Source organism: Schistocerca gregaria, chromosome 1 (assembly GCF_023897955.1).
Source record: "Schistocerca gregaria isolate iqSchGreg1 chromosome 1, iqSchGreg1.2, whole genome shotgun sequence".
NCBI lineage: Eukaryota > Metazoa > Arthropoda > Insecta > Orthoptera > Acrididae > Schistocerca > Schistocerca gregaria.
In genome coordinates this window covers 910,448,071-910,473,084 of record NC_064920.1, presented here as the reverse complement: position 1 = coordinate 910,473,084, position 25,014 = coordinate 910,448,071, and the positions used below count along the sequence as shown (strand labels likewise).

At 40.9% G+C, this 25,014-nt stretch overlaps 1 protein-coding gene across 10 annotated transcripts in view; it reads right to left on the bottom strand.

Annotated features, from left to right (window-relative positions):
* Window positions 1–25,014, bottom strand: part of LOC126275021 (GATOR complex protein Iml1) — a 520,849-nt gene that overhangs the window by 115,421 nt on the left and 380,414 nt on the right. For all 10 annotated transcript variants that reach the window (XM_049977169.1, XM_049977163.1, XM_049977164.1 and 7 more), the window contains one exon: window positions 12,808–13,014. In XM_049977169.1, coding sequence (XP_049833126.1) covers window positions 12,808–13,014 — 207 coding nt within the window. The remainder of the gene's footprint in view (window positions 1–12,807; window positions 13,015–25,014) is intronic.

Here is a 25,014-nt window from a genome sequence, read left to right as displayed (position 1 = left end):
AATTCTGTTCAATACCTCCTCACTAGTTATGTGATCAACCCATCTAATATTCAGCATTCTTCGGTAGCACCACATTTCGAAAACTTCTATTCTCTTCTTGTCCAAACTATTTATCGTCCACGTTTCACTTCCATACATGGCTACACTCCGTACAAATACTTTCAGAAACGACTTCCTGACACTTAAATCTACACTCGATGTTAACAAATTTCTCTTCTTCAGAAACACTTTCCTTGCCATTGCCAGTCTACTTTTTATACCCTCTCTACTTCGACCATCATCAGTTATTTTGCTCCCCAAATAGCTAAACTCCTTTACTACTTAAAGTGTCTCATTTCCTAATCTAATTCCCGCAGCATCACCTGATTTAAATCTCAAAGTTTTTATTCGTTCTCCACGATTTTAATTCCTACTCCAAATTTTTCTTTTGTTTCCTTTACTGCTTGCTCAATATACAGATTGAATAACATCAGGGGTAGGCTACAACCCTGTCTCACTCCCTTCCCAACCACTGCTTCCCTTTCATACCCCTGCCACCTTCAGAATTTGAAAGAGAGTATTCCAGTCAACATTGTCAAAAGCTTTCTCTAAGTCTACAAATGCTAGAAAAGTAGGTTTGCCTTTCCTTAATCTTTCTTCTAAGATAAGTCGTAGGGTCTGTATTGCCTCACGTGTTCCAACATTTCTACGGAATCCAAACTGATCTGACATCAGGTAGAACAAAGAATTATAATGTACAATTAAGTTGAAATCTCATGATCCATTTTTCTTTAACCCTTACGATTTTCCCATCTGGAAAAGAAAAGCAGTTTAAATGGCATTGCAGAATGGGAATAAGTCGTAGTCAATACAAGCCTTATGGCAAACCCATTTGTAAAAGGAAAGTGGTGGAAAGGAATCTATAGCTGATAAAAAAGTGGGAAAATATTAATGTCCCTCAGGGGGATGCATACTCAGTCTTGCATTATGCATGTGACAAATGTAAACACTCCAACCATGTGGCATTTGTTTTTACAGTAATGTATTTCTGATGTCACATATTTTTTTAGACTATTCTTATAACTTAAACACCTACATATATACATGTCTCTGTTTGATTGGTATACTTTGATGTTTGGATGGAGATCTGGTTATGAAGATGTACTTGGTTTTTGATTACGAACAAACTGTATACTGAGTTTATAACATTTGTGTGTGTGTGTGTGTGTGTGTGTGTTTGAGGTTTATGGGCGCTAAACAGCGTGGCCATCAGCGCCCAAACACATAGAAACAGGAACACATGCGGTGAAGGGATGAAGACAGACACCGAACAAGGAGAACGGCTAAAAGACACAGGCCTGACACAGTTCCAAATGCTCACATACAGAGGCAAAACAAGAGGAGAAGAAACACACTAAAAAAGGAAAGGAAACACAAGGAAAAGAGAACAGAAACCGAAGGGAAACAAGGAGGTAATCGTGACTTTCGGACCTCTTACCTAAAACCTGGGTGAGCCAATCACCCAGCAGCACATTAAAACCCTCTCCCTAAAATCCGAGGCAACAGATTGGACAGGACACAAAACCGTAAGACCTTAACCACAGTCGCTGCGTCGTCTTGCAAAATAGAGGGCAAATCCGGTGGCAAAGAAACCACCGCCCTCTGGTCAGAGAATAAAACACAGTCAAGTAAAATGTGGCAGACAGTAATCTGGACGCCACAAGCACTGCAGATTGGGCGGTCCTCCCGCAGGAGTAAAAAACCATGCGTTAAGGGACTGTACCCGATGCGGAGGCGAGTGAGGAGAACCTCATCCCGCCTGTATGACTGGTAGGACATACGCCATGGTCGCGTAGTGGCCTTTACCAGACACAGCTTATTGTCAGAAACTGCCAGCCACTCCTCTTCCTATTGATGCAGAACACGAAAACGCAAAAGGGAGGTTACAGCATGGAGGGGGACGGCACATTATACAACGTGAGGGAGGGAACATGCATCTTTGGCAGCCACATCCACCAGTTCGTTTCCCCTAATACCCACGTGCCCCGGCACCCAGCAGAAAGAAACCTCCTTCCCTGCCGTTGCAGGTGGAGTAGGGCATCATGGATGTTCTGGATGACCGTATCCACTGGGTAAGAGTGTTGCATGGTCTGAAGGGCACTCAGGGAGTCAGAACAGACGAGGAACTTAAGACTGGGAACACATCTCATCTGCTCCAATGCCCGCAAGATTGCAAACAATTCGGCATCGAGGATGGTAAACGCTGCAGGAAGCCGTAACTTGACGACTCGATCAGGGAAAACAACAGCACAACCAACAGAGTCCCCCTGTTTAGAGCCACCTGTGAATACAGGTACATGGTCCGGACGCTGTTTTAAAATATCGTAAAATAAGGAGGTAAAAGCAAACGCCGGAGTGCAGTTCCTCCGGTTCTCCGACAAGTTTAGAAGGATGCTCGGCCTCTGGAGCAACCAGGGAGGCAGGCGAGTAAAACCTTGCCACACGCTCCACACCAAGGGACTCAAGCAAATGCTTGGCACGAATCCCAAATGGTCTCGTTGCCCTGGGACGACTGGAAAAGAGACGTTCCATAGGCGGTCGGGCAACGGGAGGGTACGCAGGGGAGGTAGGACAGGCAAGGAAATGACACACCCGTCACACCATGAGGAGTTTCCGCCGGATGGCGAGTGGCGGTTCCCCTGCCTCAGCACACAGGCTGGGGATGGGACTGGTACGGAAGGCACCAGTGGCCAGCCTGATACCCTGATGGTGTACTGCGTCAAGGATCTTTAGATACGAAGGCCTTGCTGACCCATACACGGTGCAAGCATAGTCAAGACACGATCGGACGAAAGCTCTATAAAACTGCAGCAGATGCGCTCGATCCGCTCCCCAGGACCGATGGCTACTTCACAATATTCAGTGCCTTCAGGGCCCGCACCTTGAGGCCTTTAAGGTGAGGCAACCACGACAACTTGGAATCAAAAGGAAGAACAGTGTCCCTCAGACGCAATTCAGGGGAGGTAAAAAGACGCCGAGAACGATTAAAATGAACACACACAGATTTGTCTGCAGAAAAGTTAAAACCTGTCTTTGCAGTCCATGCCTCTAAGCGCTTTATCGTAAGCTGCAACTGCCAACTAGCAGTGACAAGACTGGAGGAAGAACAGAAAACAGCAAAATCGTCCACAAACAAGGAGCATTGGGCAGGACTCCGGATAGTGGACGTGATGCTGTTAATAGCGACGGCAAAGAGGGTGACACTTAAAACGCTGCCCTGAGGAACACCATTCTCCTGCACGTACAAATCAGATAGCACATTACCAAACCGATACCGAAAGAGGCGGTGAGAAAGAAAGGACCGAATGAAGATGGGGAGACGGCCACGAAAGCCCCACTCATGGAGTCGAATAAAGATGGGAAGACGGCCACGAAAGTCCCACTCATGGAGTTGATTGAGGATAAGGCGGCGCCAAGTAGTGTCATACGCCTTATTAATGTCAAAGAAGACCCCTAGACAATGCTGGTTACGTAGGAAGGCCTGCTGGATGGCGGCCTCAAGCAGGGTCAAGTTGTCTATAGTGGAACGACATCTCCGAAAGCCACACTGAGAGGGGCTAAGGAGCTGCCTGGTCTCGAGCAGCCAAACCAGGCGCCGGTTGACCATGCGTTCCAACGTCTTCCCAACACAGCTCGTCAAAGCAATACTCCGATAACTACTGGGATGCGTTCGGTCCTTCCCTTGTTTGAGGACAGGAATCAAAATCGCCTCCTCCATGAGGCAGGGTATGTGCCGGATAACCATATCATATTGAAACAGTTCAGGAGAACTTCCTTGGATGGCAGCAACAAGTGCCGCAGCATGCTGTACCGGATTTGATCATGACCAGGCGCAGTATCATGAGCCACAGACAGCGCAGAATCCAGTTCCCACATTGTGAAGGGGCAGTTATAGGGTTCAGAATTTAGAGACCGGAAGTCCAAGTGACCCCTTTCGATGGCAGTGCGGTAGTGGCAGAAATCTGGATCACAGTTAATAGTGGCGGTAGAGTCCGCAAAATGCATGGCCAGTGTCTGGGCAATGTCTCTCGGCGCCGTGAGGAGACACCCCTGATGCAGCAATGCCGTGACAGGTAGCTGGCTGAGTTTCCCGGAAATCCTCCTGATGGCTTCCCATACTTTCGTAGAACTAGTGGATCGAGAGATGGAGTTCAAGAACGATTGCCATGACCGTCGTTTGCTCTCTTTAATCACTCGCCGTGCTCTGGCCCTTGCCACCCGAAAGGCCGCAAGATTGTCAGCTGAGGGACGGCACTTGATGCGGCGCAGAGCTGCATGTTGGGCGCGGATGGCTGAGCGGCACTCAGTGGTCCACCAAGGGACAGGACGCCTCTTGGGATGACCGGATGACCGTGGGATTGACAATTCAGCAGCATGGGAGATCACGGCTGTAACTTGGTCTACCCATTTGTGGACGCTGGCACGGTGTTCCAAAACAGCCAGTTGGCTGAAAAGTGTCCAGTCAGCTCTGCAGAGGTGCCACCAGGGCGGCACTGGTAATGCCACAGCCTCATCCAGGAGGCGAATCCAAAGGGGGAAGTGGTCACTAGAATGGAGGTCAGCTGCAGCCTCCCACAGAACAGAATCCGCAAGTGCTGGAGAGCATAAGGAAAGGTCAATAGCTGATGACGACCCGGAAGCAGTACAGAAATAAGTGGGAGAACCAGAGTTGAGGATGCACAGTTCTTCAGACATCATCAGGCTTTCCAGAATGCGACCCCTGGGGCAAGTAGTCGGAGAACCCCATAAGACATTATGAGCGTTGAAGTCCCCCAGAAGAAGAAATGGGCGGGGGGAGTTGGCTAATAAGGTCCATAAGAGCCTCAGAGTCTATTGCATCCAGAGGCGTTAAATAAACTGAACAGACTGTGAGCCTCCGACCCACAAGAATGTCAACTGCAACTGCTTGCAAGTCGGTGACGAGAGGGAGCTCAGATGAGGGGTGAATGTCACGGACAAAAACCGCAACACCACCCTTTGCCCTTTCCCCCGTCAGATCATCTTTTCGATATACGGTATAGCCCCGTAAAGAAGGAGCATCAGTGGCCCGAAAATGTGTCTCTTGGAGACATAAGCACTAGGGGCATTCTCGTATTAGGAGTTGTAATTCGGCCACATGCCTCCTGAACCCATTCAGGTTCCACTGTAATATGGGAGCCAGTGATCAGGGTAGCTGAACTTTCACACTGCCTCTGTGCTTTGGAGGAGAGACCGTACTGGCCGGAGATTTATTCCTAGGGAGAGAAGATCGCCCCCGGTTGACATCAATGTCCATAAGCTCCGATGACGACCCACGGGAGATGTCAGACAGTACGATGGCCTCGTCATCGGACCGCCGCTGACTAGTCTCTTCAGGTGGCAGAACCTTCACCTTCTGAGGCTTTGTCTTGGGGGGGCTTGGAATGCAGAGCCTGGTCAACAGTTGGAGGTTTTCTCACCTGGGCAGAACGCTCAATATGGGGAGAGGCAGGAAGTACCCCAATGTCAGCAACCACGACCTTGTCCGATGTAGCGGGGAGAGCCGCAGATTGCAAAACAACCGCAGCAGCACAAGTGCACTGGCAAGCGCAGGTAGTAGTGCTAACACTAGCAACCTCCGTTTGCGTAGCAACAGTGGCCAGTTGTACCGGTTTTTTGAGAGCGGAAGCGAAAGATGTTGAAAACACAGGAGGTTGCATGGCCTTAAAGAGCTTCTTGGCCTCACCATAGGGGATGCGCTTAGATGTTTTAATCTCCTGTACCTTCCGTTCTTCGAGATAGATGGGGCAGATCTGGCTCCAGACAGGGTGACTCCCAGAGCAATTCACGCACTTCACAGGCGATGAACAATCGGCTCCGTCATGGGCAGGCTGACCACATTTACCACAAGTGGCTATCCCATTGCACCCCAACGTAGTATGCCCAAAGCGCTGACATTTAAAACAGTGCATTGGGTTGGGGAAATATGGCTGTACTGGCAAACGTAAGAACCCCGCTTTAACATGCTCTGGGAGTCTCGGGCAACTGAACGTGAGAATAAACGAGTCAGATTTGACGAGGTCCCCATCGACTCGTTTCATAATATGCTGCACCTCAACAATTCCTTTGTCAGCCCACTCAGATTTTAACTCGTCTATGGGGATGTCCACCAAGTCCCTACACGTCACAACACCCTTACTATAATTCAAAGTGGAGTGGAGCTCAGTCGCGACAGCGTACTATCCTAGACAGGTTGCTTTCCGAAGGGAGCGACTTGACGGGAACTAGAAGTCTCAACTAACAGAGTCCCATTGCGCAGTCGCTTTACAGATTTCAGTGTTCCTGCAATTCCCTCAAGACCCTTGTGGATGTAAAAGGGAGAAACCCTCTCAAAGCTACCCTCCTTCCTTTTAATAATCAAAAACACATTCTGATTATCAGCATGTGCTCCGTTACTACATTCTGTTAAATCTCTAGCAACACCAGGCGCTGGAGGACTCGCAGCGCGTAGCCGCTTTTTCGATAGGGTGTGTTTTCCTACCAGTGGCCCACCCAAGCCACTGGTAGGGGGAAATGTAGAGGTCGAAGGGTCCATTGCGGTCCCACGAGCAGCTAGGGAACTAAAAGTCCGCTCAGACAGAGCCCCGCATGCCTGAGTAAGCCTTATACAACTGGGGTGCGGCAGGTGCCCCAGAGGTTGCCCGCTTGCGACTGTTCCACCCCAACAGCCATGCATCTTCTAGGTGCGGAGCACACCGAAAGATTGAGGGGTTTTTATAGAGGTTGGCCTTCCTTGCAATCCAGGCGGTCAAGCCAAGATTACCATTCCCCACAGCACACAACATTTCACCGCCGCACCGTACGGTGGTCGCTGAAGCACGTCCGGGGGTTACGGTGACAGGACACTGGCGGCGCAGACCAGTCCCCAGCTCAGGACCCCGGGGTCGCACAGCCCGTACTCAGCAAGTGAATGCTGAGCCCCTGGGGGATGTGTGTGGTGGAGGGCACTTTACGTGCCACTGCTGTGGTGAGATAATTTTACAACTAGATGCATAACATGGTAGTATTTACACATGCCTTGGTATGAAGTTGACCATTTTCCTTGCAAAAATGAGAACATGGATTTTCTTGAATTACAGCACCAACTACCAAGAATCAAAACAAATGTTTAAGACAAAATCTATGTAGTTTTTTTATGTATAATCTGATTCTGCAATAAAAAAATGAAGGGTTCCCATTTGAAATTTTAAAGTTGCCTCCCGTCCTCCCCCAGGGGGGTGGCATGGCGGGCTAACTTTAGCACCAGCAGATGTCCCCCTTGAAAATAATCAGCTTTGGATTCTACACATTTTTTCATGTGAAGCTTATTTTTCAAGTTATTCTGGTTTGTCAACTTAAAATCTACACCCTGTATATTGAAATGTGTACTGGCATATCTAGTATGAACCGTACTCAACTGTATTACTTACACTGTACATAAAAATGATGTTGGACTTTTCATGTGCTAATAAAAAGTGAGGGAATGTCTGTTTAATTCATGTTTACTTATGCATACTGGGATAAGTCAAGTTGAAAAACATTCTACTGATGACTTCATACATACTGGAGAAAAAGAGATGCTGTTTTACCTGACACCCTCTGTCATAATTAAAAAAAACAGTACTGTTATGCTCTGTGTACAAAGAGAATACGTATTTTAATGTAAAAGAACCTAGATCGAGTAAATATTAATAGCTGACTGGATTTGCCTTTAGCAACAAGAAGAGACTGACGATTGTGAGAGATGAAATACTGTAAACTGACGACTTGTATAGAGGGATTCGTAAAAGTATTAATGTACGTTCTGTTTAAAGTGAAAATAAATAGGGATATGAATCGTGCTTGCCTGCCTAAAATTAAAGTTAGAAGATATTCTGAACTGGTCTGGTTATATACACATATATTTCTGGGGAGGGGAGTTATTTAAACATAAGAGCTCATTCTTCATATGATTCCAAGGACTAATTAACTGATTTAGTTTATCTTTCACATGACATAACATAAAGCTAATTCAGGTTTCTTGATTAACAGTTATAGCAATAGACAGGACTCGTAGAAAATTTCACTTTATGAACATCGAAATTTAATTTTTAATAACATCATGTCAAAGTACTCGTCAAGATTATGTCTAACCATCGCTACAAATATGTACAATCAATTCATTTACTTATATTCAGCTACAATCAATCAAGTAATGAAACAGACAATGTTTGAAACCAGTGACAACTCTGATTAACATACTGACAGCTTACTATGTAATTGCTAATAATAACAACACCTATTTACTTAGTAAGTCCTAAAACTCATAAAATAAAATCTTATTGATGATGTAAACAAAGTGATTATTTCGAAAAAGTAAAAAAGAGAGTAAGAGAGAGAGCTGGGGCAAGCAGTATGATGAGAGATTTTGACAAGGACTCTGTGACATAATAAATAACCCAGAAACAACAACTGTCTTTACACATATATTGAGAGCCATGTGGTTCACTGAACGGATTTTCCACTTAACAAACTTCGAAGAAACTGCATCTGTATTGAAGCCTCCAGAGACTCCAGAGCAAGATACATTAATGACATTCATTATCATTCTAAAGATACTGAGTTACAGCCACCAAATTTAAAAACTTTATTTACAGCTACCATCAACATTGCAAAACTTTCAGTTTATTTTTTTTCTGCAACAACATTTCTTGTATCCCCAGTTTACAGTTACACTACAAACTATTGTTTTAAAGTCGAGCCCCAGTTCCTCTACATGCTCCTGTCCTGAGCCGAAAATTTCAAGTTCCTCATTGAGATATGGCACTACTGCTTCTTCTCGAGTTTACTGAACATACAAATCTTTTTTTTTTACCTTTGTGCTTTGATAACCATTGTTCCTACAATGACCTCATTGTCACCGATACTAGTTATGATGCAGACACCTCCAAGAGGTCAGGTGTCTATTTGTCGAGAAAAGATCTACTATATTTCTATCAGCTGTGGGGTCCAAAATCATATGTTCAAGGTAGATTTTCAGAGAAGGCATTCAGTAATGTGTCTTGTCACACACACCCCTAACAAATCTGTAATTAAATGGGATTACTACAGTATGATTGGGGAACTAAACTATTAACAAACTGAGATTTCTGTCAACTTTTTGGTTACACTGAGAGGTGTGTCTGATGGTCAACAGAAGGAACCATTTACAATTTTATGACTGCCCCTGAGAGTGAGTCTTGTCTAAACAATCTCACATGCTGTTTCAATTTCTATCTCATGAATTTTTTTGTCCATTGTGTCAAATACACTGACTCCATTTACCATTAGCCTAGTCTTTTGATATATGGTTCAATTCCCACAAGAACTCTCACTGCTGTCAAATTTCATTTTTCACTAGCTTTTTGTAGATAGTGTTATATGAACATCACTGCCTTTTAGACATTATCAAAAATATACCTTTTTTTATATGAAGTTATGATGAAATTAGGGAGCAATTAGCTCTGAGCAAGGATCCTGTGGGTGAAAGTTTCTAAAAAGCACAAATTTTGTGTTGAAGATTAACGCAGTAACATCCCTTTTCATAGTCAAAATCGTGAAAATTGTGGAGCTCCAACAGGTAAGCTATTTTTTTTAATTGCTCTCTGACTCATTTTTTTCATAGTTCATCCACTCATTTATCCTTCATCCATCCATCACCATGTCCCATAGATTCCGTCATGAGTGAGAACCTTTAGTGAGGTGGAACACGTCAAGGCATATATTAACAAATGATAAACATTCCTTGAAACCTAATCTATACACTATATTAACAATAGTCTGACTACACTTCTTAATACAATTTGCGCTTATGTTAGATAAATGCAGCCTGCCATACAGCAGATAAGCTGAGTCACAGACAGGCACAACAAAAAGACTGTCACAAATATAGTTTTTGGACAGTAAGGCCTTCATCAAAATTAGATCACTCACCCGCACGCACGCGGGCACACACACACACACACACACACACACACACACACACACACACACACACATGCATGACTGCAGTCTCAGGGAATTGCAGCCACAATGCAGGCAGCAGCACTAGTGCATAAGGGACGTGGTGACTGGGTGGGGTTAAGCAGGAGGTTGGGGTGGGGAGGGATAGTAGGGGGGAAGGCACACAGTGATGTGTTGTTCAAATGCGCAGGGAGGAGGTGGAAAGAGGATAGCGTAGCTATGTGCAGTTGGGAGGTAAGACGAAGGGTAGCAGAGAGGTGGGCGAAGGAGGAGGGGAGGGGGGGGGGGGGATAGCGAAAAAGGAGAGAAGTAAAAAGACTGGGTGCAATGGAGGGATGAGGGCTGTGTAGTGCTGGAATGGGAGCAGAGAGGAGGGGCTGGATGGGAGAGGACAATGACTCGCTGCTCCCATTCCAGCACTACACAGCCCTCATTCCTCCATTGCTGCCAGTGATTTTACTTCTCTCCTTTTCAGCTATACCACCTCTCCCTCCTCCCCCGAACACATCTCTGCTGCCCTCCGTCTAACCTCCCTATTGCACATAGTTGGCCTACACTCTGTCTACCCCATCCCTGCGCACTCCCCAGCAGCACATCACTGTCTGTCACACTTCCCCTATCATCGCAGCCCCTCCCTGCCCCAGCCTCCTTCTTACCCCCACTCAGAAGCATCTCCTGTCATGCATTGGCGCTGCTGCTTGCAGTGTGACTTCAGTTATCTAAGACTGCAGTCATGTGTGTGTGACTTGCGTTTGCATGAGTGTGTATGCACGTATTTGCCGTCTAATTTTGACAAAGGCCTTACTGGCCAAAAGCTATATTTGTGACAGTCTTTTTGTTGTGCCTATCTGTGACTCAGCATCTCCACTATTGTAACGTTGCATCGTGGGTTTTCCATTGTTTGATAAATGTAACCTAGTAACTTACCAAGACAGCCACTGCTTTGAAAGAAGTTGCAGTTTCTTAAACCATGTTAAATAGCTGTAGTTTAACTTCTTTTTATAAATTAATATTTACTCAATAGGTTTATGACTCTTAAAAAAAACGAGTAACCTATAAATTTTGCAACACGAAAGCAGTTTTTATGACAAACAATTACCTTTAACACAGCTTTACAATTCAAACAGGTACTTGCTAAATATCTAAAACAGGAATTTTCAATCCTTGAATCTAGACATTCAGATGATGTGTAGTTGTTGTTTTTGATGTTTTTGTGGTCTTCAGTCCTAAGACTGGTTTGATGCAGCTCTCCGTGCTACTCTATCCTGTGCAAGCTTCTTCATCTCCCAGTACCTACTGAAACCTACATCCTTCTGAATCTGCTTAGTGTATTCACCTCTTGGTCTCCCTCTACGATTTTTACCCTCCACCCTGTCCTCCAATGCTAAATTGGTGATCCCTTGATGCCTCAGAACATGTCCTACCAACCGGTCCCTTCTTCTGGTCAAGTTGTACCACAAAATTCTGTTCTCCCGAATCCTATTCAATACTTCCTCATTAGTTATGTGATCTACCCATCTAATCTTCAGCATTCTTCTGTAGCACCACATTTCAAAAGCTTCTATTCTCTTCTTGTCTAAACTATTTATCATCCATGTTTCACTTCCATACATGGCTACACTCCATACAAATACTTTCAGAAATGACTTCCTCACACTTAAATCTATACTCGATGTTAACAAATTTCTCTTCTTCAGAAACGCTTTCCTTGCCATTGCCAGTCTACATTTTATATCCTCTCTACTTCGACCATCATCAGTTATTTTGCTCCCCAAATAGCAAAACTCCTTTACTACTTTAAGTGTCTCATTTCCTAATCTAATTCCTCAGCATCACCCGAGTTAACACGACTACATTCCATTATCCTCGTTTTGCTTTTGTTGACGTGATGTGTAGTAGGAACCGCAAATGAGTACATGTTTAACATTGCTCTGAACTTAAAGGGAGTCCCAAATTATTACTTTATGTTGGATGGGGGCCTACTTTAATACCTTTGCAATAGAGTATATAACTCTATGTTGAACCTTAGACTAGGAAACAAAGTCTGGACCAAAATTGTATAAAAAACTGAATGTGCACAGAACATCTACAAAGAGTGAATCTAAGAGATTACCAGTAAAAACAAAGACATACAAATCAAAACAAAAAGAAGACCCTTTATGGCCAAGGAAAAGAAATGAACCATATTGGGGATGTCGTAAGCTACACAGTGCTTCATCTGCCTCGAATATTTCTATCAATTTTATTATATATGCAACGCACCATGTAAATCTGGGAGTCATATTGATAAACATTGTGTGGCAGATAGCTGCAGTGATGCTAGCACTCCAAGCGGTTGATTTCTCCATGCAGTAAACATAAGACGAACGCTTCCTTTGATCAAATCTAAGGCAAGGTGCTACATTTGATCAAAGAAAATTTGACCATTGCCTAACTTTAACAAAGTTCCTTATTACACTATCAAATCTTATTATAGTCTAATATCGGCCTTACCAGTCCAACTATTGGCAATCCACTGTGAAACACTGCATTATAACTTGTGCACACTGTGGATATTTCACCGGGACACACACACACACACACACACACACACACACACACACACACACACACACACACACACACAAAAAAAAAAAAAACCCTTATAAGTGAGAAGAACGTATAAGTGAAAAATGTATAAATGAATGTTTACTGAACACCAAGTTTGTTTAACATATAGAATGATTTAAATAACAAAAATTAATTCCGCGAGGGCACAGGCATGATTTATTCAAATATTGAGTTTATTACCTGACCAAGCGTTGTTGTTATCCCCATGATAATGACAACATTTATCAAGTTCATCTAAAAGGAACTTCGGTGTTGTTGAGGAAGAAGGCTCACTTGTTGGAGATGTTAACTGTTCTTGGTGCCAGCCTGCTGGATGCTTCACTTCAACTTCCAGCCACTCATTCTCAAAACTTGGTAAATCACCTATAGGTCTCACATAGTCACCATCTGCAATTGTGATTTTCTATAAAACACTGTATTTTCTAGTTAAACTTAATCATAATAATACTCAAAAACTACCAAATAGAAAACACACACACACACACACACACACACACACACACACACACACACACACAGACAGAGAGAGAGAGAGAGAGAGAGAGAGAGAGAGAGAGAGAGAGAGAGAGAGAGAGAGAGATATGGGAGGGGGGGGGGCAGAGGTGGTGGGGATCCTTATGGTAATTAAATATTCACTTCACTAAACACTTATTTTGATAAAGTTCTAGCAGGTACATTACCAATCTTTTTATGTACAAGGTTGCTAGTTGAGGATACCAACGTCCGCATAAACTCAAACCGTTGTTGAAAATAAAGTATAGTCTGTTGTCTCAATCAAAATTCCATTGTTAGCTTGAGTAAATAATCTTGTAACATTTTTTATGATGAATAAATCCACCACAGTTTTACTTAACTAATTCTTTATTTGGATGAAATCTTACACAAATGGAGTGGATTTATTCATCACAAAAAATTTTAACAAAAGTTTTGGATATCCAACCAAGAGTAATCTTATAACAATTTCCATTAAAAACTTCTGTGTAGTAGACAGCACCAAATCATAAAACAATGAACCAATATTTTGGGTACTACCACAAGTTTTCTTCATCAGAGCACATCATCTGATCTAAAAAATTCAGATGTCCGTTAGTAAACAGTAAAAAAGGGTGTGTCCATTCTTCATTTTTATGAAAGCTTGAACTCTGCTGTGGACACTTTCGAAGAGGTATTTGAATACCTGTGGAGGAATGGCAGCCCATTCTTCTTCAGGAGCCGAACTCAGAGATGGTAGTAATATTGGATGCTGGGGTCTAGAGTGAAGTCAATGTTCTAACTTATCTAAAAGGTGTTCTATCAGGTTCGGTTAGGACTTTGGTTCGACTCGTCCATTTCAGGAATGTTATTGTCCACAAACCATTGCCCTGCATAAGCTACTTTATGACATGGTGTATTTTCACACTGATACAATCATCCATCATCTTTGATATATTCCTCCACTATATGCAGTACACAATGCTGTTCTTTGCACCACCTTAAGTATCACTTAGTGTTGGCTATAGAAATGTGTAGCTTATGAGGAGCTGTTCGAACATTGTACCTCATTTTTTTAACCCCATATATCCTTTCACTGTGCTGGCTGGACTGCTGTTAACATTTTGGAGCTCACAAGTGGTTCCTTCTACTCATTTCATGTGGTTTTTTACAAGCATTTTCCACAATGCTCAACGGTCCCTATTAATCAATACATGATATCTTCCTGTTCTTGGTTGAGCTGTGGTTGTTCTTTCATTTTTCCACTTCATGATTACATGACAAGTCAGACAGTCTTGGAAGCTTTACAGTAGTTGAAATCTCCCTGATGGACACTCAGGTGACATCTAATGAGTAGTCTGCGTTCAATTTCAAAGAGCTCTTCTGACATTTCTGACAGGCCCATTCTGCTGTTACCATTTCTCTACCGACAATGCAACATTCCTCACCTCCTTTTATACTGGTGCAACTGCTTTTTGTTACATCTAGCGGTCAATTCCACATTACATAGAGGTATCTAGATACTTCTGATCAGATAGAGTATTCATAGTGGCTGAAACATTGAGTCATCATTTTCAATATGACATGGTGTACAATGCAGAAGATTTTTATGGGAACAAATATAGAAATTGACAATAACTGAAAAAGAAGATGTTACTACCAAAAAGCTGCAGTGTATCTTTTTATTTAGTCAACATACTCATTGTCATGAAGATGTTAACAGCACTGACTGGAAGGATGGTGAAACAATAAGATGTAGTAATGAGTAAAGGATGTTCTCAGTGTCCCAATGATAGTACACCCAGTGACTTCACAGTCTATGCTACAACAAGTATGGTTTAGTGAGTGGCCCATGCCTGAACACACAAACACAACAGTGTCATTAGGCGAGGGAGTACTAGTCATCTTTGACATGAGAGTGTGCTTCACCCCTCCCCCAATGAATATGAGACACATTTTTCTCTGATAGACCTTTGGAATTACTTATGATTAATTAAAGATAATTTCAGAATGCTCACAAGAAATACCCCATAGCAAACCCTTTCTTCATGTGACTGCAAAACATGTTGTAGACAGTGAAATGGAAATTTTGTGAATAGGTTAAATTAATTTTTTACAAACGTTCCATTAATTCATTTGCATCTTGATGACATGTTTTGTTATGTTGAAGATGCTGCCAGCCTCAATGCTATGTGACTATTTCTTAGAAGCATGCTTCTTCGCAGCAATCACACACAGGGGTGAAGTGCCATTTCACAATCATAATATAAGAAAGACCTGTAAGTTGACAAATTATTCCCTTAGATCACCCAATAACAGTTAACAACATTACCTGAAGATGACACACAGGTACTTTGATGTGCTTTGTTGAAATTACACACAGTTATAGGGTTACCATCAAGCACTTTGCAGCATTTAAAACATGAGAAAAGCTCTGAACTGCACATTCAGTCATATCCAAGAATGAAGTTCATCATGACCATCATTGCACCTGGAGAAATGCCTGGCTTTTGTTGAAAGACTCAGATTGACCAAGGATACAGAAGATAATGATTTTTGATTCTGTTTAAGCACCATGACACAACCTCCTATTATTTAGAGAAACTATGTAAAATACAAATATTCCAAACAAATAATAAATATCCCTTTGAGTGTGTGTCCAGTGTTTTACCAACTGCACCAATGTATAGAGTCATTGGAGACAACAGTAATTATGCAGCTGTGACCTAATAACAATAATAAACAATTGAGTGGTTATACACTTGATCAACAAAGGTCATAGTTTAATAACATATGTCTGGGTGTTCTGTAGAGTTGGTGTTCCCATTTTAAGCACATTATTTTGATGACCGACCCAGCTGACTTCTTCAGGTGCTGTGAGTTTTACTGTTATATGTACTTGCTGCCTGAACTCCAGCTGCTTTTGGAGGTGATCAAATGCAGCTGTGAAGCTAAAGTAATATGACATCATGACACTTCACCGATGATTAGATAATGTTATCTTGTGGACAATTCTAACACTTGTACGATTGTTAACTTTGGTGAGACTAAAAAACCAGGCCCTGATTAAATAATACAAGACACACACATTTCCTTAAGGTATTAGGACTACTTACATATTGCAACTTGGGGCAATGCATTTTGACTGTATCTTTATTGCAGTTTCCATTACATTCCAGACAATCTATGAATTAAATAAAAATTCATTATTTTATACTATTCTTATTGTATTTCTTTTACTTATGGTATTCAAACATAAGAAAGAGATGGAAAACACATGATGATGTTTCCAACAGTGTTCCAACATATGAATATTGTACAAAAAACCCTGCTTTCCATACTGCCACTTGGGAATAATAAGTGTGATATATGGCTCATTTATGCTTCATTTTTCTTTCCAAATAAGATCTTAGCAACCTTTAGAACCTTCTGTTTATGAGTTTAGTAGTTCCTCTTCATGGGAGTGTTTTCCAAATTTCATAATACATACATATTAAAATTTAGTGATCATTTATTTTCATTTCACCACAACAGAACCACACATCTGTCTATTATTTTTACTGTGCTTAAACTTTTTATTGATGTAAAAAACAAAAAGGAGACTGCCAGAGATGTGTGTAACTGAATCTGTAATATAAGAGCAGGATACATAACTACTCACCATAAAGATGACACGTTGTGCTGCACACAGGCACAATGAAATGACACTTACATATTGGTTTTCAGTCACAGCCTTCTTCAGAAAAGGAAACACACACACACACACACACACACACACACACACACACACACACACACACACACACAAGCAAACAAGCAAGTACACCTCGCGCACACATGACCACTATAACCAGTAGCTCGGACCAGCATTCCGAGATCTCGAGGCCTCAGCAGCCAGAGACAGTGGTCGTGTGTGTGTGTGTCTGTGTGTGTGTGTTTTGTCTATGTCTACTTTAGTTCACTTGTTTAGCAGTCTTTATGCTGTGCCCATCTGCGACTTAACAGCTCTACTATTTGGTGAGTATCCATCTATCCTTTCCATAATAGTGGCATTATTCTACCCTGGACTGGCCATTGTTTCATGTTATAAGTAATTACTCACAATCTCAGGATTTTAGGTAATGGCTCAGTAATTTATTATAAAATGTTATTTTATGAAAAAGAGGGAACTTCGTAAATAAAAGCTTACTTGTGCAAACATGGAAATTCCCTTGAAACAATTGTAAAATTACAAGGGGACACAACAGATAATAAAACAATTTGGAATATTGTGAAAAGGGGAACAGGGCAACTGAGAGCAGAGGAAGGCTGTATTTCTATCAAACACAATGAAAAATAAAATAGAAAGAAACTTCCACATAGGAAAAATATATTAAAAACAAAGATTCCAAGACTTACCAAGCGGGAAAGTGCCGGCAGACAGGCACAATGAACAAAACACACAAACACACACACAGAATTGCTTTAAATATGTCTGCTTGTGTCTGTGTATGTGCGAATGGATGTGTGTGTTCGTGTGCAAGTGTACACCTGTCCTTTTTTTCCCCCTAAGGGAAGTCTTTCCGCTCCCGGGATTGGAATGACTCCTTACCCTCTTCCTTAAAACCCACATCCTTTCGTCTCTCCCTCTCCTTCCTGAAGAAGCAACCATCGGTTGCGAAAGCAGTAATTCTGTGTGTGTGTTTGTGTGGTTTGTTCATTGTGCCTGTCTGCCGGCGCTTTCCCGCTTGGTAAGTCTTGGAATCTTTGTTTTTAATATAAACACAATGAAAAGTTTGTTAACAAGAGGTCAGAAGTAGAAAACATTTTTAACAATCATTTTTTAAGTGTTGTAGAGAAAATAGATTCCAGCTATTCATTAGAAAATGCAAGGCAGTATATGGAAGAGGCAGTACCTATGCAATTTGATAAAATTGAAATTCAACCCATCTCTCCTACTGAAATTGGGAAAATAATAAATTCACTCAAAAGTAAAAGCTCACATGAAATTGATGGCATTTCCAACAGAGTATTAAAAGACTGTTCCCAACAAATAAGTAGGATTCTCAGTCATTTATGTAGTAGCTCACTGAAACAGGGAATTTTTCCAGATAGACTGAAATATTGTTATACCACTGCATAAAAAAGGGGATAGATCTGATGATAACAACTACCGCCCAATCTCACTTCTGACAGTTTTATCCAAAATTCTTGAAAAAGTAATTTATTCAAGTGAAGCATCACATATTTGTAAAAATGAAATACTAACAAAATGTCCATTTGGTTTCCAGAAAGGCTTTTCAACAGAAAATGCTATGTATGCTTTCACTGATCAAATATTAAATGCAATGAATAACTGAACATCACCCAATGGGATATTTTGTTATCTCTCAAAGGCTTTTGATTGCAGCAATCATGAAATTCTTCTAGATAAGCTTAAGTATTGTGGTATGAGAAGGACAGTGCACAAATGGTTTAATTCATACTTAACTGGATGAATGCAGAAGGTTGAAATTAACTGTACATATAGTCTATAAAAACCAGCAGAGTCCTCTAACTGGGGAGGTCTCAAGAATGGTGTTCCACAGGATTCATTCAGCCTTGGGTCCCTTATTGTTCTTATCATATATTAACGACTTGCTGCTCTATATTCATGAAGATGCAAAGTTACTTCTTTTTGCTGATGATACAATTATAGTAATCACACCCAAGAAGCAAGAATCAGATGAGGCCAATGCAAATAATGTCTTCCAGAAAATTATTAAGTGGTTCTCTGTAAATATACTCTCACTAAATTTTCGAGAAAACACAGTTTATACAATTCCGTACAGTAAATGGCATAACACCATTGATAAATATAGACTATGAAAGGAAGTCTGTTGCTAAGGTAGAATACACAAAATTTCTGGGTGTGTGCACTGATGAGAAATTGAATCGGAAGAAACACATCGGTGATCTGGTTAGGTTCAACTACTTATGCTATTAAAATTATTGCAAATTTTGATGAGAAACATATCAGTAAATTTGCCTACAATGCCTATTTTCATCCATTGCTTTCATATGGAATCATATTTTGAGGCAATTAGTCATTAAGAGAGAAAGTATTCATTGCACAAAAGCTTGTAATAGGAATAATAGCTGGAGCCCACCCAAGATCACCTGGCACACATTTATTTAAGGAACTAGGGATAGTCACAGTACCTTCATGTTACATATATTCACTTATGAAATTTGTCATCAAGAACCCATCCCAATTCAAAAATAACAGTGAAGTGCATAGCTACTATACTAGAAGAAAGGATGATATTCACTATTCTGGATTAAATCTCACTTTGGTACAGAAAGGGGTGAATTATGCTGCCACAAAAATCTTTGGTCATTTGCCAAATAGTATTAAAAGTCTGACAGATAGCAAACCAACATTTAAAAGCAAATTAAAAGAATTTCTGAATGAAAACTCCTTCTACTCAATAGATGAATTCTTAGATATGAAGTAGTAACTGTAATAATAACAATAACAATAATAATAATAATTAATTATTTTGTGTAAAGAAAACTTACGTTAAAGTGACACGTTCCACATCAATACGAAATGTCGTATTCATGATCTATGGAACAAGGATTAATGAATGAATGAATGAATGAATGAATAAATATATGTATGTACGTATGAGGAGCAGTATCTTATGTTCTACATGCAAGTTATAAGAACGTCTGACGGAAACACATTAAACTATAAAAAAACTACCCTAGCTTTTGGATATCAGCAGCACTTGACTTCTAAGGGTAAGTAACTGAACAGTGATTTCTATTTCCTCTTGTGATTTTTCAGTTTTCTCAAATGAAATTTTACTTTTGATACAATTAACCAACTTTCTGATAGAAGAGAAAAGATATAATGGAAACTGTTGGAAGAATGGTTTCCTTTAACATCCCATAAAAGCTGCGAAGTTTACAAAATGAACAAACTGTAATAAACTTTTACTACAGGATCAAGTTAACTTCGTTACTGTTAAACATTTACAGAGAAAGTAGACACTATTTTATTAGGAGTTGCAAAATATTTGTGGTGTATTTTCTGGTCTGTAGTGAGAAAGCCTTACATACCAGAATTCCTACTATTGTTTTATGACAAAAGTGGACTTTAAATGTTGCACAACTAGGTGATGTGGTGCAATGTTTACACATTGGACTTATATTTGAGAGGACAGTGCTTCAAATATCCATAGGATAATCCAGATTAAGGTTTTTCATGATTTCCACAAACCGCTTAAGGTATATACTGGTCTGGCTCTTTTGAAAGGACACAGCTGGCTTCCTCCCCAAATCTGTTATTATGCTGTGCCTCTAATAACCTCGCTGACACCAATATTTTACTTCTGAGATCTTCATCTACCATTTGACTGAACACACAATACTGGCCGTGCACATATTCCACAGAAGAGATATAGTTTTCTGTCTCCAGTTTGAGGTAACATATGACTGCTTATTTCTGTGGTTTACACAATAGATTTACACATGTAAATTTTAGATGAGATATTTACTTCAGTAATCAATATAAATGTATCTATATCTACATCTACATATATACTCTGCAAACCATCATGAGGTGCATGGCAGAGTATACATCCCATTGTACCAGTTATTGGGTGTCTTCCTGTTAAATTCACATATGGAGCTTGGGGAAAATGACTGTTTGAATGCCACTGTTCATGGAGTAATTATTCTAATCTTAACCTCATGATTCCAAGAGTAATCATTTGAAGCCAGATCTTGAAACTTGGTTAACAGACATTCTCAGGATACTTTACATCTGTCTTCAAGAGTCTTCCAGTTCAGTTCCTTCAGTATCTCTCCGACACTCTCCCACAGATTACACAAACCTGTGACATTCATGCTGCCCTTCCCTGTACATGTTCAATATCCCCTGTTAGTCCTACCTGGTATGGATCCCAAACACTTGAGCAATATTCTAGAACCAGTTGCATGAGAAATTTGTAAACAATCTCTTTTGTAAACTAATTGCACTTTCCCAGTAACCTACCAATAAACCGAATCTACCACCTACTTTACCCACAACTGAACCTATGTGATCATTCCATTTCATTTCCTTACAAAGTGTGACACCTATGTATTTGTATGAGTTGGCCAACTCCAACTGTGGCTCATTATATTAAAGTCATAGGCTAATAAGTTTTTTTGTTTTGTGAGGTGCAAAATTTTACATTTCTGAACATTTAGAGCACGTTGCCAATCTCTGCACAACATGGAGACCTTATTAAAATTTGACTGAAGATTTATGCAGCTTCTCTCAGATAGTAATTCATTATAAATAACTGCATCACCTGCAAAAAGCCTGGTTTTGCTATTACTATTGTCTGCAACATCATTAATATACAACACGAACAGCATGGGTCCCAACACGCTTCCCTGGGGCACACCTGAATTCACCTTTATATGTGATAATGACTCTCCATCCAAGTTAGCATGCTGTGCTCTCCCTACCATATGCTCAAATTTTTGACAATAAGCACATGTGTGGTACTGACACAAATTCTTTCAGAAGTCAAGATACGTGGCATCTAGTTTGTAGACTTGCTCCAAAGCTTTCAGTATGTCAGGTGAGAAAGGTGAGAGTTGGGATTTTGCATGATCAGTGTTTTTGGAATCCATGTTGGTTGGCATTGAGAAGGGCATTCTGTAAAAGGTATCTCATTATGTTTGAGGTCAGAATATGTTGTAAGATTCTACAACAAATTGATGTCAGGGGTATTGGGCAATAGTTTTGTAGATCACAGCTACTACCCTTCCTGTAGACAGGTGTGACTTGTGCTTTTTCCCAAGAATTGGGCACAGTTTTTTTGTTCGAGTGACCTATGATCTATCATAATTAGAAACTCAGTCCCAAATCCGGTATAGATTCTGATAAGGAATCCATCGGGCCCTGGAGCATTGTTCAGTTTTAATGATTTCAGCTGTTTGTGAACACCAGTGATACTTATTTCATTCATCCTTTTGGTGGTACAAGGATTAAATTGGAGCAATTCTCCTGGAATTTCCTTTGTAAACAAACATTTGAAAACAGAGTTAAGCATTTCAGCTTTTGGTTTGCTACCTTCAATTTCAGTTCCTGTCTCATTCACTAGGAACTGGAAACTAACTTCAGTGCCACTAGCACCCTTCACATATGACCAGAATTTCTTTAGATTCTGTGAAAGATCATTTGACTATATTCTGCTATGGTAGTCATTGAAGGCATCATGCATTGCTCTCTTGACAACCAAATGTGTTACATTCAGCATCTATAGTCCTATGCTTTGTACTACACCTACAATACAGTAATCTCTGCTCCTTTAGAAGTTTCTTTACAGTAACTGTATATCATGAAGGTTCCCTCCCATTATGAACTGTTCTACTGGATACATATCTATCCAGTGCAAGGTCAATTATTCTTTTATACTTGAGCCATAGTTCCTCTACATCCTCCTGCCCTGTGCTGAAAGTTTCCAAGTTCCTCATTGAGATACGGCAATACTGATTTTTTATCTCCTTTACTGAACATATATATGTTTCTGCTTGTTTTAGTTCTCCTTTTGACTTTGTTAATCATTGTTGCTACTACCATGTGATGGTCACTGATACAATTTTTGATGTGGACATCCTCCAAGACATCAGGTCTATTTGTTGCCATTCGATCTAATATATTTCCACCATGAGTGGGGTACCTAACCATCTGTTCTATGCAGTTTTCAGAAACGGCATTTAGTAAAGTATTACAGCATGTCTGATCACGCCCACTGCTAACAAAACTGTAATTTTCCCATTAACTGTTGGATGATTAAAGTCTCCACCAATGATTACAGTATGACTGGGGAACTTATGTATAAATCAAGTGTTGTTTTCTGTAAGGTTTTTGGTTACATCAGGAGATGAGTCTGGTGGGCAACAGAAAAATCCAGTTATCATTATATGCCTACCCTTGACACTGAGTCTTGCCCAAACAATCTCACATGCAGATTCAATCTCGGTGGATTTGAGTTTCTTGTCTACTGTGACAAATACACCACATCCATTTCCCATTGCCTATCACAAAAATTCCACTGCTGTTAATTTCAGGTTACAAGCAGCTTTCCATAACATGCCAAATACAATGTGAACTTCACTACTTTTCACGAGTGCTTCAAACTCTGGCACTTTGTAGCGAATGCTTCAATAGTTTACCATTAGGCTTTTAGTACTCACCTGTGGGTGGCATTTCTTTCGACCTTATGCTGATAGTTCTGGGTTTCCTACCACTATCTTTATCTGGATTGGATAGAGATTTGCCTATCTAAATAATCCTTATCGCAGCCCACACACAGTCAGCTATCTGAGTAGTAGGCTCTGATGTGTAGTGCACACCTGACCTCTTCAGGGGGCCATACAGTTCTCAAACCTACGGCACAAGTCTAGAAAGTCATGGCCTAGCTTGTCACAAAACCTTCAAAGTCTCTGGTTCCGTAATTCAACTCAACTCAGAACTAAAGGGCCACAGTCAGGTCTGGGGATAATGCTGCAAATTGTGAGCTTCAGTGAAACACCACGTGCAAGGCTGGTCTTCTCAACCTTCTCTGCCAGTCACTGGAATGAGCCAACAATGACCTCTGAGCCCAGAGGATGGGCATTTTTTGTTACGACATGTGCCACAATCTGCAGTTGGTTGCACCCTGTTCCCTCAATGGCTGCAGGAACAGCCTCTTTAACATGCTGAATGATGCCCCTAGGCATACACACTGAGTGCACCTGGTGTCCTTTACGGTCACTTGCTACCATTTCCCTGAGGATTAATGTCATTCGTTTAATGTTTGAACAGCTGACGATTAATAGATCCTACCTTTTTGCATTTGCCTCCTCCTGACATCAGACAAAACTGGTTTCCCCCAAAAAGGTGAATTGAGTCCCAATGGCTCAATTTCAATAGCAGTGAAAGACAGCACTTCAAACTTGTTGCTTAGAGGGATCATTAGAGCACCCTGAGGCTTCCCTGGTTCCCGTCCACAAGGCATGGGACGCAGCAGTCACAGTCAAGATGATGGGATATGACAGATCCTGTACTTTCTGCAGAGGAGACAGGATCCACAGGAGAGGATAGTACTTGAGCGACCTCTGGTGCAGGTATCACAGGTACATGACTCTCAGGACCTATCCAACACACTGATTCACAGCAGCTGCCATATGTTTGAAAGTAGTCAGGAAGATTTCTAGCTGCTTACAAACATCAACCAACTCATCCCGATCATGACCATGATCACCAATCCTATTTTAGGAGTCAACATATCCAGAAAAATCTGATCCGTCTGAAATCATGAGATTTAATGTATATTCTGTTCTCAGGTAACACTTTCAATGCTGTTTACAGTCAGTTTTCTCACGTTTGCTACTGACAAAATTGTTAGTACGAACAAGTTTTCTATTAAAGAGAAAGTTTATTGGCCATTAAATGTATTTCAAAGACAGTAGGAATAAATATGGAATTACAAAAGAGTATTTCTACTTGGGGTGTCAAAATGAGCAAGTATCATTCATTTCTGGATGCACAGTTACGAATTCTGAGAAATTCTTGGTGGCATAGTCCATATCAATTCAGGCAGGCTACGAAAAAAAATCTTACCTTCATAGTCTTGGATGTTATTGAATTCAGCATATTTCAAAATGAGGGACTAAGTAAGGAACATGTATTTTTTTTGTTTTCCGCAAACAAAATTTCTGCTCCGAGATGCAGCCCTCCATGCTGTATCTCTGGAACAGTTCTAGATTTTTGTTGTTTCTTTATTTGAGAGATAATTACTTTATGACTAGAAAGAAATCTTCCATTTGGACATATCTGTCAAAGTTCTTTTACTATAGCATTCCGAACCCTTTTTTTATAATTTATGTTTTTTTTTAAGAATGCCAATC